This window comes from Centroberyx gerrardi, chromosome 10 (assembly GCF_048128805.1).
Source record: "Centroberyx gerrardi isolate f3 chromosome 10, fCenGer3.hap1.cur.20231027, whole genome shotgun sequence".
Taxonomy (NCBI): Eukaryota; Metazoa; Chordata; class Actinopteri; order Beryciformes; family Berycidae; genus Centroberyx; species Centroberyx gerrardi.
The window spans coordinates 16,726,634-16,744,149 of NC_136006.1; the positions used below are offsets into that span (position 1 = coordinate 16,726,634).

General features: G+C 41.9%; 1 protein-coding gene across 3 annotated transcripts in view; it reads left to right on the forward strand.

Annotated features, from left to right (window-relative positions):
- Positions 1-2,266: 2,266 nt before the first annotated feature.
- LOC139933033 (ATP-binding cassette sub-family C member 4-like) overlaps positions 2,267-17,516 on the forward strand; it is a 34,803-nt gene continuing 19,553 nt past the window's right edge. The window contains exons 1-20 of one of the 3 annotated variants that reach the window (XM_071927017.2): positions 2,267-2,340; positions 3,261-3,371; positions 4,635-4,755; positions 4,876-5,100; positions 5,207-5,296; positions 5,416-5,579; positions 5,696-5,821; positions 6,207-6,456; positions 6,902-7,009; positions 7,156-7,245; positions 7,579-7,770; positions 7,958-8,052; positions 8,154-8,240; positions 8,396-8,492; positions 9,541-9,768; positions 10,002-10,133; positions 10,303-10,340; positions 10,606-10,700; positions 11,129-11,275; positions 17,222-17,301. In XM_071927017.2, the coding sequence (XP_071783118.2) occupies positions 2,267-2,340; positions 3,261-3,371; positions 4,635-4,755; positions 4,876-5,100; positions 5,207-5,296; positions 5,416-5,579; positions 5,696-5,821; positions 6,207-6,456; positions 6,902-7,009; positions 7,156-7,245; positions 7,579-7,770; positions 7,958-8,052; positions 8,154-8,240; positions 8,396-8,492; positions 9,541-9,768; positions 10,002-10,133; positions 10,303-10,340; positions 10,606-10,700; positions 11,129-11,275; positions 17,222-17,301 (2,550 nt within the window). The remainder of the gene's footprint in view (positions 2,341-3,260; positions 3,372-4,634; positions 4,756-4,875; positions 5,101-5,206; positions 5,297-5,415; positions 5,580-5,695; positions 5,822-6,206; positions 6,457-6,901; positions 7,010-7,155; positions 7,246-7,578; positions 7,771-7,957; positions 8,053-8,153; positions 8,241-8,395; positions 8,493-9,540; positions 9,769-10,001; positions 10,134-10,302; positions 10,341-10,605; positions 10,701-11,128; positions 11,276-17,221; positions 17,302-17,516) is intronic. The other 2 variants (XM_071927018.2, XM_071927019.2) reach the window with 2 other exon arrangements.

Below are 17,516 nucleotides of genomic sequence, written 5' to 3' on the forward strand. Positions count from 1 at the left end.
TCTTTCTTTCTTCAAGAAAATGAAAAGAAATAAAATTGCCCCAGGCCTAGCAAATTACACTGTGGACATGTGTTTCACTGAGATGATTTACATAAGGGACATCTTGCCTTGTTCTGTTTAGTGGCAGGGGATGGACAGAGGTGTCCTGAAGTGAAATAGTAAAGGAAGCCTGAGCTGACAGTTAGTTATTAAATTGGAGCAAGCAGCTTTTGAAAGGGTCCTTTCAGCTTATTTTGTCTTTTGCGCACTCCAGTTTTAGTCTGAAAGTAAGGTCAAGTATCATATTAACATAAAAAATAATAAAGGAGTAATCAGTAATCCTAAAGACAAGAAGCAATGTGACAAAGTCCAGTTACTGGTTCAACTATTTCTGCCACAATATTTAGGAAGTGGGAATGACAAATAGTTGCCAGTTGACCATTAAAATAACTGTGCTATGTATGTTGTTTGTCATATGTTCATTGTTCTCTGGAGTGTAGGTCTATTTTCATCTACAATAAGACAGAAATACATATTTAGACTTAATAAGGCTATTAATGAACAGAGATGGTGACATCAACAGTGTTCTTACTTAACCTTAAAAATCGAACTAATTAAATAAAAAATATGGCAGAACATTTCATGTTTTAGATCATTTGTCAAATGTGCAGATTTAGATCTGCGACTCCACAGTTATAACAACAGTTATAACCTATTCATATGCCATTCATGACACAGTTTGATAAAATTGCTCCATATATTTGAATAGCCTGGAAAGGATCACATAAGCTGAAATAATTGGCATTGTTCGAAATTAGGTAGGCCTAAGTCTACATTTCTATCGCACAAAAACACATGAAATTCATCACATGTAAACACTTGAAGCAGAGGTTCCCAAAACACATCAGGCCACCCCCATTTGCCAACACTGCGTCCCAAATACTCCCATCTGAGGTTTTTGCTGTTGCATTTGATACAGAACAACTGTTTATACTGTGGGTGGTAAAATAACAGTGGGGAGAGCTAAGCACCAGTCACTCCTAAATAATTCTCTCACTGCCCTGTCTTAAAATAAAATGATTATGAAATTAAACTATTCCTCATTCTGCTGGGGGAAACCCTGGGACCCTTTCAAGGACCCCACTTTGGGAATCACTGAGTAAAGCATTGCTTCCTTGAACTTCTGACCCAACTTAGATTTTTTGACTTAATTGTTCCTTGTGGAGGACAGATGGATTCTCCCCTCCCCTGCAATATCCACGGGTCCTTTAGAGGGTTCGAGGGGTCCCCAGCAAATATGAATTCATTCACAATGAGAGAATGCATCAGGATGACTATTTTGTCCATAGATTTCACTGTACCCACTAAGGTTGGTGTCATTCATGAACTGAATTGAGAATGCATGGTAAATTCCAGTTCAGTTCCTGGAGTTGGAATCGGAATTGGAATGTCACCCAGCTGTAAGGAAACAGAATTGGAATTGAATTAGAATTTCCATGAAATTTCACTTGTAAGAAAGGTTGTTTTGACTTGCTAAACATTATAAATCAAACATTATGAATCAAATAAAAGACAGTTAAACAAATCAAATACATTCAATCATAATGTATGTATTACGATTATGTTATGGTGTTATGATGGTCAATACTGATATTCAGTATTGATAATGTATAACACTATGTGTAGTCTCAGATATGTGGTAAGAAAAAAAACATGGAATTTCACTGAACTAAATTTAACTTCCTGAAATACAAATTCAATTTCAATTCTGTTTCCTGTAGTTTTTTTTTTTCTATCCTCAAATTCCAATTCCAATTCGAATTCCAATTTCTCAGTTGAACTGGAATAGATGTTTTCATTCATGGATTGACCCCAATCCTGGTCCCCACTGGTACTTCCCCACCTATAATAAAGACTTTTATGCATTTCCATGCAAAACCACAACCAACAACAATAACCTGCTCAGATGGGACAAAATCAAACGGTCGGGGTCTGTTGCATGTGTTTTTGGGGATCCTTGATATGAAAAAGTTTGGGAAGTGATGGAGACTCGTGTCAGCCAATCCCCAGGCTGGAGGCGGGGCATGCAGCACTCAGCTGACAGCCAAGCCGGCTGAGAGCGCCCTGTGTAGTAATCCTCTTCTGAATGTCGCTAGGTGTGATATTGAAAGACTCTGTAGTTTACAGCAAATGTTCCCTCAGTGTTGCCTCTTCTGAGTCTTTATCGATATCCCTCCGCCACATAGCCTGCAGAGGTCGTTTCCAGGTTGTTTTCAGTGTTAGGGGCATGGAACCTCTGCGGAAACAGGCGAGGGATAATCCGTCGGCTACAGCTAATCTTCTCTCCAAGATTTTCTTCTGGTAAGAAAACCAGCCTGCAGTGACAGCCGTGTTTGACATTAATTGAATGGAAAGTTCTCCTGTGTGACAGTTTGTGGCCATTCAAGACAGGCTACAGTATCCCTGAATGCTGAATGTGATAGCAGGTGTCGAGCATCCATGCATAAACCACACTGTGCTCACATGGAGGAGAGAACAAGGCGCAGCTAAACCCTCTTTGGAAAGACGTTTTAGCATCTAGTCTCATATCTCTGCAAATCAAAACATGCAGAGCACTCACTTACAAAATCTGTCAGTCTTTTTTTTTTTTTTTTTTTTTTTGGCAATTTACAAGTCGCCTATTCAAAACATATGGGATACCTAGCTTGTCATTCGGTAAAATTCTGAAAAATAAACCCTACATTTTCCTTCTGACTTTTTCAGTAAGTTGTGAAGTTTCTATAAGTTATGAATTATCATTTGGTTAATTTTTGCGTTATTAACTGGCAGGAAAAGACAAAGCAGTCCTTTCATCTCATTGAATTGCTTTGCATGAGGTGTTTGAAATCTCATGTGTGTGCAAAAGATAACCATTGGTAGCAGAGTGAACCATTACTAAACCTTCTTCTCCTTTGTATTATAAATGAAGTAGGAGAGTATGAGACACTCTGCCCAAAGAGTTCTAGCTTCAAACAGTGTTACAGGTTCAAATTTCCTTCCTGAAACTACAGAGAAGTGGATGACTACAAGCCTTTAAACCTTGGTAACCCTAAAATCCCCTTTGTAAACCTTTTCCCCCTTACTCTAGAACTAGTAGCAGAAGTGGTGGTGGTGTGATTCTAGAGTAGAGAATTATGAAAGCTTTGATTGTCGTGGCTTATTGAATTTCACCTACTTAAAGGTAAATCAGTTTGATTAGGCCTAAATATTTTCAACTGAACACACTTGTCCTTTGTTTGTAGTTGGCTGAATCCGTTGTTCAGAATCGGCTACAAGAAGAAGTTAGAAGAAGATGACATGTATAAAGTTCTCCCGGAGGATGGATCTGAAAGGCTGGGGGAGGAACTGCAGTGGTAGGAAATGATTGATGTCTTTATTAATTGCCTTAAACATTACTTATGAATGTTTACAGACCATGTAATAGACATTTTGGTGGTGGTATAAAAGAAAGCCCTGAGGTCTGTGACATGCTCCATGGTCGTGGGCCTTCTCTAAATCCACAAAAACACATGTAAACAGGATTAGCAAACTCCCATGACTCGTTGTTTATTTGGGAGAGAGTCAAAAGCTGGTCCACTGTTCTGTGACCAGGAGGAAATCTGCATCGTTCCTCCTGAATCCAAATTTTAACCAAAGGCTGGAGTCTCCTTTCCAGCACCTTGTCTTTCCCAGGAAGGCTGAGCAGTGTAACGCTTTGATAATTGGAATTCTTTGATACACACTCTGCGGTCTTCTTTTTTTGAAGATGGGGACTACCACCCTTGTTTGCCAGTCCAAAGGCACTGTTCCCAAAATCCATGCATCATTGAAGAGACGTGTCATCCACAACACCCCAACAATATCCAGAGCCTTTAGCATTTCAGGACGTACACCCTGGTGCCACCCCTAGCAGCCTCTTCATGATATTGGTTTTGAACAGGGTCCATTCTGATTCAGTGTACCCAGCATCCCCTGGGATACAGGAGACGCTCTTTCAGAGGTGAGAGCTAAAGTCATTCTGGACAGAGTCTTTCACCAGGCATTCCCAGCACACCCTCACTACATGTTTGGGTTAACCAGGTGTGACCAGGAGCCTCCCCCTCCATTTGATCCAACTCACCACCAGATGGTGATCAGTTGATAACTCGGCTCCTCTCTTTACCCGAGGGGCATTCAATGTCAATCCACCTGAAAAAACAGGGTTTTGATACCCACCGTTTCGGATCTTGCTGATGCTGCACCAAAAGTTACACACACACATTTTTTATAAAAATGTTTATATGTTGCATAGATATTAATCAATTAATTTGGGCTATGGTCGGCCATTTCTGATGGTTCCTTTAACCTTCATCTAAGCAATACATTAGAAATATGTGATTGGATTGCCCTAAAATTGAACTTTAAACTTTACATGGTAATTAGTAATGAGGTAGAATTTTTGTAATGGATTATTTTGCTTAAAAATATACAAAAGCAAATTATTTGTTGCTTTCTTGTAACTTTGTTTTCAACTCTACAGTAATGTATTGGTTTCTTGAGAATCACCAATAGTGCATGATTGAGTGTGATATTGCTTACTAATAGAATACTGAATGGGGATAATCATTGCCCTTCTTTTCACTGTGTGCTTTTCAAAGGTATTGGGACCAGGAGGTTCAGAGGGCAGCAAAAGATCTGCGCACACCCAAACTTTCCAAAGTTCTTATTCAGTGCTATTGGAGGTCATACTCCGTCATTGGAATATACACCTTTATGGAGGTACAGTACAGCGCCACAAGAAAACCATTCACCTACTAGGGAGCAATGCTGTATTCAGGATTAAGTTTTGCTTTAATGCAGCACATCCACATATCTGCTTTACATTCCATTTTCCATCAGGAAGCTATCAAAGTCATTCAGCCAATGCTGCTTGGAAAGCTGCTTGAGTACTTTGAGAGCTATGACCGCAACAACAAGGCTGCAGTCTATGAGGCCTACGGCTACGCTGCAGGCATCTCCCTGTCAACCATCGGCCTGGCTGTCCTTCACCATCTCTATTTCTACCACGTCCAAAGAGCAGGCATGAAGATTCGCGTGGCCATGTGCCACATGATCTATCGCAAGGTCAGTCAGTATGAGTCATCTTCTATATATAAATAAACACAAGTTGTTGAGCATGGTGATCTGGGTCTGCCAGGTTAACTTGATTTAACACCTTTGCTCTGCAAAGGCTCTCTGTCTTAACAGCACAGCATTGACAAAAACTACCACAGGACAAATTGTGAACCTGTTATCCAATGATGTCAACAAATTTGATGAGGTGATGATCAGAAAGTAGCAATATACCATATAAATGTATATTTTATATGTGATTTGTTCATTACATGATGCAAGTCGTACCTCAGCAATACACTGCACCTCTTACTATTTTTCTTACAGGTAACCTTATATTTGCACTTCTTGTGGGTTGGTCCTCTACAAGCAGCAGCTGTGACATTATTGTTGTTGTATGTGATTGGCCCATCATGCCTTGCGGGAATGGCTGTCCTTGTCATCCTGATGCCAGTCCAGACTATGTTTGGACACTTGTTCTCCACTCTCAGGTGCATAGTCATACACCAGGTTTATCAAATACGGGTAAAAGCTGTTTCCATTTATGAAATGTTTCTGTCCTGTGTTGCATTGGTGCCATTGTTGTGAATTCTCTCTACCATTTTAGGGCCGGAACAGCAGCATTAACAGATGACAGAATACGCACAATGAATGAAGTCATCTCTGGAATCCGTATTATAAAGATGTACGGGTGGGAGAGGCCCTTCTCTGCACTGGTGGATGACATCAGAAGGTAGACCAAGTTTTGTGTAGATTTCAGCAATTCCTCTTCATATCTACTTAATGTAAACTCTGGTGAGTGTGTATCACCATCATTATATGTGAATTATCATGTTAGAGTAATATTTTAATATTTTAATTCTATTGAATTGAAACTGTATGAACTTAATTATTTTATGATGACAATGGCAAAATAGTACAGTGTTTTCCTGCAAATTCTTAGGTGTGGTAGTGCCAGGCTGTGAAAGATGAGGAAAGCTTTTATGAGGTGCAGAAAAAACACAATAACCACTTAATGTTATCAGTTTGATGAATGTATTTGTGGTGCGCTTCCACAAATGAGTTTGACTACTTACGGGAAACTGCATTTACTGTCAACATGTGATATCATTTTACAGAATGGAGATCTCCAAGATCATGAAGAGCTCTTACCTGCGTGGACTGAACATGGCATTTTTCTTTGTGGCCGGCAAGATCATCATCTTCATCACCCTCTGTGTCTACGTACTGACGGGGAACAGGTTGTCTGCAAGCAGAGTGTTTGTGGCTGTTTCCCTCTATGGTGCAGTCAGACTCACCATCACCCTCTTCTTTCCCTCTGCCATAGAGAAAGTCTCTGAGACTCACATCAGCATCCGCAGGATTAAAGTAAATACACAACAGACAGAAGCCATGTTCTACATCAGTGGTTCTCAACGTGGGGTCTGGGGACCACCAGGGGTCCTTGAGGGGGTTCCAGGGGGTCCCCAGCAAATTGATGAATTGCTAAACTTCAGCATTATTTAATTTACAAGAAGTTAACACAATTAGAGAATGTAGAAGAATGACTGTTTTGATCATAGTTTCACTCTTATCTCTCTACCTACAATACAGATAGTCATGGAATTCTGGACAAAATCATATCTAACAATAAAAACATTCTCAGATTTGGGTTTGAGAGACACACTCTCATCAAATGGCCCAAATGTGGACTAAATTAGGGGTCCTTGATATGAAAAAGGTTGAGAACCACTGTTCTACATGACCAGCTTGTGTTGATTCCACCGATGCTGTCTATGGATATTTAAAGTGTGAATGTGATTATTCTTCTCAGAATTTTCTCCTTCTGGATGAAGTTGCTCCTCAACATCTAGGGCTTCCTGTAGCAGAGAAGAAGGAATGTATGGTGAAGATTCAGGATTTAATATGCTACTGGGATAAGGTGAGGATTATTATATACAGTATATGATTCATTTATTTATCATTTTATCTTAAATGTAGATCCAGACCATTTCAACATAACTGAAGTTTAAGTTTATTTACTATATGGAGGTGTGTCCGGTCATGCGCTGTTTATTTTTCTTACAGGTCCTAGATGCTCCAACTCTACAGAAAGTATCTTTCACGGTGAGGTCAGAGCAGCTGCTGGCAGTCATTGGACCCGTTGGAGCTGGGAAGGTCAGGTCTAATGTTGATGGTACATTAAGTAACTCATGCATGACTATTAGCAATATGTTTTAGACACATTGTATTACCACCATTTATACTGGGGTAGGACATGGATTCCGTGCTGAAGCTAGTGTCATTGCCCTGTACTAATAGCTGCAAGTTAATGAGCTTGTTTGTAGCTAGCAGAGTCTATTGTTCTCCATTCTTTTTGTTTAATGGAAATGCCAGTAAAGAAAGTTTCCCCTGTGTATTTGTGACGTGAAGAAAAATAGCAGCCACATTCAGAATGTCAAGATGTCTCTTGAAGTCTTCATTTTTGTTGTGTGTGTGTGTGTGTGTCAGTCCTCTCTCCTCAGTGCCATCCTAGGAGAGCTGAGCCAGGAAAGGGGTGTGGTCAAGGTCAAAGGAGAGCTGACCTACACCTCTCAGCAGCCCTGGATTTTACCTGGTACGATCCGAAGCAACATCCTTTTTGGCAAAGAGCTCAACCCACAGAAGTATGATAGAGTTCTGAGAGCCTGCGCCCTCAAGAGAGTGAGAATCACATCGAGTCATATGTTCCTAATTATTACATGCCCTGTTGTGTACTGTCTTCAGAGTATGTAGTCCAGCTTTCAGCAAAGTTTTAGGACGTCTAGCTGGTAGTGTACAAGAAGGTAGTGTATAGTGTGTAAATGTGAATGACTCCCTGTGGTAAGTGTTGCAGTGGGCTCCTGTTTAGGACATGGATCTCCTGCCAGACGGCGACTTGGCGGTGATCGGGGACAGAGGGGCCAACCTCAGTGGAGGACAGAAGGCAAGGGTCAGCTTAGCCAGGTGTGCAGAATACATGTACAAGAATGCCATTTCTCTTTGGTGGCAGTGATAGTAATAACCTCAATGTTATGATGTGATTTGTGTCAATTTGTGTTTATTAGAGCAGTGTATCAGGATGCAGATATCTACTTGCTGGATGACCCACTCAGCGCTGTGGATACCGAGGTGGGCAGGCACCTGTTTGAAGAGTAAGTCTAGTTGTGATTTAGTTACTTTCTGTTAACCTCCTCCCCATTATTTTCCATTGAGAAGGTTCAGTGGAAAGCAGCTGTCAGTTAACCAGCTGTTTATTAATATGTTGCTTGCCATTTCTAGGTGCTCATATAATGTCTGCTTTCCTCAGGTGCATTTGTGGACTATTGAAGAAGAAGCCTCGTATCTTGGTTACCCACCAACTACAGTATCTGAAGGCTGCAGATCAAATTGTTGTCTTGAAGGAGGTGAGTATTTGTGTGTGTGTATTTGTGTGTCAGGGTCTCCTGGTGAAGAAAAGGGCTTAGGTGATAATACGCACAGCATTGTATTGCAGCATAAGCTGGTACAAAATGTGTTACTGTTTCTGGTGTAACTACCGCCAGGAACTTTGATTAATACATTGTATAGCTGTTAAAATATTATGGTTTGTATCTTCCACAATACATTGTATAGTGTATAATACTGCGACCTCATCATATAGTACCTGCTACTGCCTTGTAAGGTTGAGCAATATTGAAGAAGTATAATTCCATTCCGTTGCTCAGCTCAGTAACATTTTCATGTTTTTTTTTGGAGTACAGTACCTAAAGGCCATATTACAGAAAGTGTAATTAAAAATGCCCTGTTTCTTTATGTATCCTCTTTCAACGCACACATATGTACACATGACTGTGACTGTTCAAGTACAAGATCTGACATTTACAGCGCACCTGGAGCAGAAAGGGTTGGATCAGATTGAACTGACAATGCAAGTAACAATGCTGGCCATGGTGTTTAACATGGAGAGGACGGGGAGATAAACTTAATGTCAGGGCTTACATACTCGTCTGTGGATGCCCAAACTTGGAACAACACTTGTTGATAAAAACACGCACTCAAGTGGCTATCCTGTGGTATAGTGTGCCATGCCGTGTGGTGGATGAGTTGAGGTACCCCCCCCCCCCCCCCCCCCATATGTGAAGCGCTTTGAGTGCCTTGAAAAGCGCTATATAAATGTAATCAATTATTATTATTACTATTATTATTATTATCCTATGACTCAGAAAACACACTTGAGAATTTTTGTGTGAAGGAGGAGTGGAGTTGAAGAGTGGGAGTTGAAAGGAACAGATTGATAGTCGCAGTTGGCAGTGGTAAGACTTTGGTTGCTGAAATATCTTTATTTGTGTCACTTTGTCTTAGGCGATGGGGATTAACAGCTAAGTGGCCACCTGCAAATTCAGGAATTTCCCTGACTGTGTGTGTGCGCTCGAGTGTGTGTTTGTATAGTTATGTCTCCTCTCTCATTGTCAGGGTCAGATGGTGGCGCGGGGAACCTACAGTGAGCTGCAGGGCTGTGGAGTAGACTTCACCTCCCTGCTGAAGGAGGAGGACGACCAGGAGGAGGAGAGGCAGGGCATGACCCCCGTCCCCGGCCGTCTCTCCCGCTCCCGCCACACCCTCTCCGAAGGCTCCATGCCCTCCCTCTCCTCCTCTCTGTACTCTTTAATGGAGGGAGCAGAGCAGTGTCCGGTGGTAGGTGTATTTGAAACATTCCCACTTAACTAAAATAAACATTCTTGTACTTGTAAAGGTGTTCATCAAGTTTTAAGCTACGTCCTACGTCCATGGCAGTGTCATTGTAGGAAAGGGCTTGTTGTGCGTTTTTCCAGCCACCAGAGGGCAGCAGGTACTCGCCTCTTCCCCTCTGCTTACTACAACCTGATGTGAAGCGTTACTGGATGGCTTGCATTGACTCTAATGTGTGTTTGTAGGCAGTACAGCCCATGGAGGAGGAAAGCCGCTCAGAAGGAACCATCGGCCTGCGTCTGTATGTGAAATACTTCAGAGCAGGAGCTAACTTCCTTGTCCTCTTGATCCTCATCCTACTCAATATCCTAGCTCATGTGAGTTCAATTTCTCCTCCACATTGTTATGCTTTATTGGCTAGCCAAACCTTGTTTTTATTATTTATGTTTTGTTTGACCAGTTTTAGGAAAATCCACAATACAAATTATCTTCAGTGACCTTTTGACAATTAAAATGATTTAATCCGTTTTCTCTGTTTTTGTATAGATTTCATATATTGTGCAGGACTGGTGGCTCGCTTACTGGTGAGATGTTTTTTATACTATGGCATGTTTTCTAAGCTGAACTGTCAGAAATTTTCTCAGAATGGGCTTAATTGATGGTTTTATAGTAGAGGACTGAACCAAACTGATGATGTTTTTGTTGGCATCTGTTGCTTGTTGAAACTGTCCTTGTGCTTCAGGTTAGTATGAAAGTGTTTTGTATAGCGCCTCCATCTTGCAGCTTTCTTTCTTTGATGGCTGTTTATTTGTCCTTGTGGCTTTTGATTCCTTTGTGGCTGACTTGCAGGGCCTCTGAACAGGAGCGCGTCAATGCGACAGAGCACCTCAATGGCAGCTCCCCTCAGCAGCTGGACCTTGACCTGTACCTAGGTGTTTACGCAGGTGAAGCTCACTGAGTGCACATCGCTTTTTGTGTACCGTTGAGGCTCTGAATACGCCAGCCATTCACTGAACACATCCACAGTTCTTTGGCTGTGGCCCAAGGCCTTCAAGGCCCAGTGTCTGTACATGGGCCTCAGCTGTACAGCGAGATAGCGTTGCTTTTCTTGTTTTCTGCTGTTGGATTGCTCTGATTGTCTCCCCGTGACTCCTAACCTCTTCACTCTTCCAGGGTCTGTATTCACAGTGATAGATCAACGCTAAAGAAAAAATTAACCATTGAGGACGAAATTGTAGTGGAATATATGTGTTCTTTTTTTTCTATTATACGTTTAACAATTGTACCTTAAGTGCACAGCTGACCTTCTTGGAACAGACACAGGGAAAGCATTGTCTCCCGCTGATGGATCTGTACCCTGTGTCTTCGTCAGGTTTAACAGCCGCTTCGGTAGTGTTTGGCTTCCTGCGCAGCTTGGTCTTCTTTAACGTCCTGGTGAGCTCAGCCCAGACCCTGCACAACACCATGTTCAACGCCATCCTCCGGACCCCGGTGCGCTTTTTCGATATCAATCCTATCGGTAAGGGGCCCACCTCCACATCCAATTCCTATAAAAAAAATAAATGTATCCTCAGTGTAAATGTGCAACTTAATGACACGATTGATCACGCTATGAGACATTCAGTTCCATGTATCTGTGTTTTGATTCAATGGGACCTGCTGTAGTAGGTATTGTTGTAACATCTCACCACTAGAGAGCAGACTGTTACTTAGGTATGTCATATTTTGCCCCACTTCACACACATCCTTACGCCTGTCCCCAAACTCCACAGTTTGCCATTGCACTCCAAGCAGGTGTAATACAACATAATACAAACAAATACTTTAAATTTAAAAATTTGAAATTTTTATAGCAAATTAGATATTTTTTCTATTCAAATATTGCAGTATTTAATATAAGATGTCTTAGATGGATTTTATATTTAGATGTCTTATTTCAAAAATGTTTTTTTTATTGGTTTGTAAATGTAATTATTAATTCAAATGTGCTACATAATAGAAATGATTTTAATGGCTGTAACTTGAAGCGTACAATTGTAAAAGGGGTGTACTGTTTGTTTGCCACCGCCACAGAGTATATTGGATTGAAAAGCAGGCTGTGTATGAACTGGCATCATTAAAACCGCTGCTGGGAATTAGAGCCTGTGCACCCAAGAGGCCAGTTGAGTCAAAAAGCATGTGAAATGACTTAATATTTAGCTGTAATGTCTTGTAAAAATGCGTGAAGACGGTGTTATCTATTTACCGTGAGCCAGAACAAAAAAAGCAAACAATGATATTGAAAGAATACTGTTTGCACTAGATCTTAGACAATGTTGTGTTTGGAATACAAAGCTGAGTAAATACAGGCATATTTGTCTTGTGCGCTGTATCAGAAATCTTTGATTATTTCATTAGCTTTGTTGCCTGTAGCTGCTGGGTCAATGGAGTGGGCAGATGGACATGATCTTAAAACTGAGCAAACACTGCAAATAAGTCTGGCTTCACTGAGGGAGAGCTGTTAGCTTATCTTCAGGAGTGTTTCACCATACCATTTTAAATAGGCACCAGTTAAACAGAGTACATATTTGAAGAATTTTTAAATCACTTGCAAGATTTTTTTCTTGAGATGAAAAAATACTTACCATGCACCATTTTCTTTCATTTTCACATAATTTTTTTCTATAAATTATTATAGCTTTTTTATTAGGTGAGATGATGTCACTAGCATCTGTCATTCACATCCAAAGTCAACTGTCAAGTGGCCCACTTTGATAACTTTAATTTTTCTAGAGCATTGTTCACCTGTCAGCGGATAATTACTCAGCCTAATCTCTTCATAGTGACATGCATGTATAACACAATCAGCCCGGGTGGGAATTCTCAACATGAAGGAAACTTGTATCTGTATAATGAGTCATAATAAGCTGCTAACACAAGTCTAAATATGATTTGAGGGTGTTCAGTAGCTTGTGGTTTCTACTGACATTAGAAGTGGGTGTAGCGACAAAGCTTTCTTTTGCAAAGCTGTGTTTGGAGCAAACACCACAGGTCTTAATCTTTGGGTTTTGTTTTTACTGCTGCTCTTGTGTTGCGTATTGGCCTACCTGACGGCTTATCTGGGTGTGCCGTCCTTGGTAATCTACACACAGGAGAAGAACAAACACTTTGAATAATGTAATAATCTGTTTAATAGCGCAGTAAAGGAGAGGCTTAACAGACACTGCTATCTGATTGCTGTTGTGCTGCTATCAGTAACCATTGTATGACCAGTCCAGTTATTACAGCTTGGCCTCCAGGCTGGCAAACAACACTGTGTGTCTGACTGGATTTATAGACAACTGTCTAAGAGACTGTGCGTCTTTGCCCTTTGTCCAGTCAACAGTAGATTATGCATGAACATGACCTTTTTTTTAATCTATAATATAGAATGGAAAAGTTCTGTCTTACTTGTATTGTTTTTGATAGGTTCTCACATATAGTTTTTCTTCTCCCACTCTGTGTTTTTCAACTGAATCAGTCACTTGAATGAAACCGAACAGAATAGACCAGGACAAAGACAGCAGTTGTCAACATTGATGATGTCAGTTCTGGTGTTTTTCTCTTGTTCCTACTCCTTTCTTTCTTATTGTTTAGCCTCTGTCTGAGGGATTTTTTTTTTTTCACTGTACAATAACTGCCACTTCCGTGTGTTGCTGCCGTAAGTGTGAGTAATGCATTTGTAATTGTGTGTCTGTGTGTTGTTAAGGATTTGACAACTGTTTACATGTGTAAGTGATAGGTGTGCTGCTGCTGAACAGGCCTTGTGTTTGATAGCTGTTGGCTCCCGTTCTTCCTCAAAGTTAAAGGTTACCATTTCAAGCGTCACTGCACAAAGGTCTTATTTGTTATTCTGTGAATGTGGTTTATAACAATGGAGCACAGCAGTGGCGAATTATGATTGATGGAGAGGTATTGTAGCTCTCCTGTATCAGACACTGAATGCCTTTGCGCCATTTGAATCTAAAACTTTTGTCTGCTATCTTTTGCACTGTGTAAAGGAAGTTGATATGTAAGTTGGTGGTTTTGGTGATTACAAACATTTGCATTTTGGAATAATACCATTGGTGATATGTTTTAAGCCAGCTAGATGATGTTGATAACAACAGTTATTTCATCTTCCATCAGATGAATTTATATATTGTAAATATTATATTGTCATTATGTTCAAGTTGTTAAATTTTAGGAATATGAACAGCCTTATTACGACTGTTCATCCAAAATGTGATCCAGTTAGAGCAGCACAGACAGCACTGGATGTGTTGAGCTGATGTTGATCCCTGTAATTTAGTGTCATTGAGTGGGCTAATCCCCTCAGAGACTGCAGGCCAGGGCTTCAGCTCATCAGCACAGTCAAGGAGTGGAGTCTCAGTCAACACACACACACACACACACGTGCGCATTCACACATACACCTCTAACTTCCCTTTCACATCGGCATAGTGGGCCATCGCGGTGCTAGGTGTCACTCAGTTGCTGTTGATGCAGGGAACATTAGATCGTCTGTAGTCAATAATGTCAGATTCTAATTGTGTCTACAGAGGCAATGTTTTTAATGTCTATATTTCAGCTCTGGGATGCAAGAGTGTTAAGAGCGGAGTGGTGGAAGTACTGCAGAGAGGATGATGATATCGAAGTGTGTAAATTGAATGTGGAGATGGAGCCGTGTGTGTGTGTGCAGTATGGCTGATAGGGCTCCCCCTCGCTCGGCACTTCCACTATTTAATTGCATGAAAGGGAAGGAGAGGAGATTGCAGGAGCCTGGCGGTGTGAGCGGAGAGAATGGATTTAGAATGTATTAGTATTGGCAGCAAGGCGCCGGCGGTGGGAGGCTGCCCCAGGCCCCTGGGCCCTTCATGGAAGTGCAGGTGAGCTGTGCCACCTCCAGCCTTGGCAGCCCCCTCCCCAATATTCCTCCATTATCGCTCTTGCCTCACTGAAAGGCCCCACCAACTGTAGTGGGGCCCACACATGGAGTGGCTCAGAGTCGTCCCCTTATCTTGATGTTTACAGGGAACAGCGATTTGCCACACGCCCTGCTCCAGCCGGACCCCACTGTTCCACTTCTTTAACTGTGATTGGGGGCCCTGCTCACCTAATATCTCCACCTAAGGGGCCACCTTGGTTGGGAGGGCTTGATATTTCCTCAGCCTGAAAAAGTGGTGCAAATCACCCCTGGAGTCTTAAACCATGAGAAATTGTTTGATACTAATGCAGCTGATATCCTGAAACGTCTATACCCCTCTCTACACAATAGGTGATATTGTTGACAACCACCCGTAGTGATTGAAGCCATTGTCCCACGCCGATCTTACCTCATAGGCATTTCCATGCAGTGAATGTCTTTGTGTAACTGCATCACTGTAATGTATCCCCTCTATAGTCTAGCGAAAGATGGAGATGGGTCTTTACTTCATCCCTGCTGAAACTCTGTTAACTGAGCCGCTTGTCAAACAGCTGATAGTTGACTGATGTTCTCTGTTCTAACACCCTCTAACCATGGTATGATGTAACCAGGAGAAACCTATCCTTTTCTTATTGGCATTGTTTGTCAGATACGCATGAATTTGGGTCATCTATGGCTTAGACAGTAAAATTACATAAAATATTATTGGATCTTCCACAAACACAGTTTGACAAGTGCCCCCCCCCCCCCCGTTTCCAGACTAAAGCAGGGAGATTCTAGTGAAAATAACACCAGTATAGTAGCAGCACTACCCCCTTGCATGAACCCTCCCCTCAGGATGTCTGCATGCTAAAGGGGCACTCACACTGTGAATAAGATTAGTCTGCCTCCAAGTGTACAACATGCTTACGCCACTTGACTTTGAATCAGTCCTGATTTGGAGCATTGCTGGGTTGTTGCGGGGAATAATGCTCTGGCTGGGTTTATGCAATGGCTGTTATGGGGAGCCCGGCCTCGTCTGCATGCATGTTTTTAGGCGGGAGCGGCATTTTGGATAAAGCTGTAAGCTGCTTACGGCCGTGGAGAGAGGTGATTACAGGGCCCACCTCCATAGGACTCACTGGGAGCCGGGGAGGCAACTTTTAGGTCAGCGCTGCCCTGACTCCACCACGCCTCCAGAATGCCATAGTGCCACATTCTGCCAACGTACCGCCCAGCCATTCCTTCTCTCTGTCCCTCTCCAAGGCCCACCCTGCTTCCTGGCCTGTTCTGTGGGTCGAGATAAACTCATCTGCATGCTTGGAGTTGGTTTCACTGTATCAGGGGTTGAACCCTAAATGTGTGACAGCTGCTTTGTTTACATAGATAGTACACAGACAGATAGTATTGTTTGCTTAGTGATGCGTCACAGTGACAGATAGTGGGTTGTTTAAGTATGAAACATTATGACCATTGTGGAGGGCCTTTAGACGGGGAAAAAACATTGCAAACTACACATCCACAGCTTGTTAGTGTGTTTTAACCTGAGCCCAGCTCTGGTAGTGGTGATGCTGGCTCTGGTCTCCGCTGGTTTTTGTCTGCCTCTAAGAGTCTGAAGCCTTCCTTGAGGCCTAGAGATAGAGAAAGCCTTTCTGTCTTGCCTGCCTTTAGGTGCTGCGGTGTGGGGATTGGCTATCACTGACCCTGCAGTAAACAGTGTGTGAAAGCAGCTGGAGTGTAATCTTATGTGCTGTGGGATCAGAATAGAGGAGCAAAGTTTCTAAAGGAGCAACAATAAAGGGCTGCTAGAGCACCTGCAGAGCCCCGGCCCAAATAATGAACACCTGAGCAGATTGGAGGCAACTCAATTAACGTCACTGACACTGCCAGTCAGGACAGAAAGGCAGGTACGCAGCTTCTGTTGCTCCTTTGTTCGCAAACAAAAGGTTCCCTCACGTATTCAGCCTAGAGTAGGGCAGTCTTTATGAAATGCAAGACAAATAATGATTCATTGTTTAATCTAGATAGGCCTCTCTGTTTTTCCATCTGATATCGCATTCAACATATATGTTCTGTGCTATTAATATTGAGAAGATTCCTGTAACAGTTACTCAATAGTCTGGTGAGACTATAGAGGGAAATAATAAAAAAAATCTCATATTATCTGCGGCCAGATTAGCTAATGGATTAAACATATCTGTATTTGGCTTAGTTTTGTTCTTCCAAATTCCAGCTAGGGCTATTTTAGGTGAGCTGTATGTATCAGTAGATTTGCATAAGATTTGCATCAGTACAAATTATGAATGAGATATGGCTCAAAGTATTTTTTCCTCTTTTCCCATTCAATTACTTCTTATGTCTGGAAAAATCACACTAAACCATTACATTACACCATTTTTTCCCCACATTTTCTCTATGCGGACAAATCGCACGCTTAATGACTTTAAAACCAATACAAAACATTTTTAAAAAAATCTGCTGCAAAGGATCATTGCTCCATACACATATCTAATCTAATCCAATCTAATCTAATCTGTTCTCTTCTGTTGTGTTGTTCCCCAGGAAGAATCCTCAACAGGTTTTCTAAGGACATTGGTCACCTGGACTCTCTTCTCCCATGGACGTTTGTGGACTTTATCCAGGTGAGTCTCACCTCGGCAGGTTTGGTCGCTGCCGCTGCAGCATGGGGAGGCCATTTCATGCCTGGCTAAGCCTGCTTTGTGGTCCGGGTCCCCTAATCTGGAAACAATTACTGTAGGATTACCCGCCAGCGCGGCCCAGCGCCTGCACAGATTTAATAAAAGTGTCTGCACATAGGCTGAGGGCGTGGCTCCCTCAGTGTGGCACAACAGAGGCG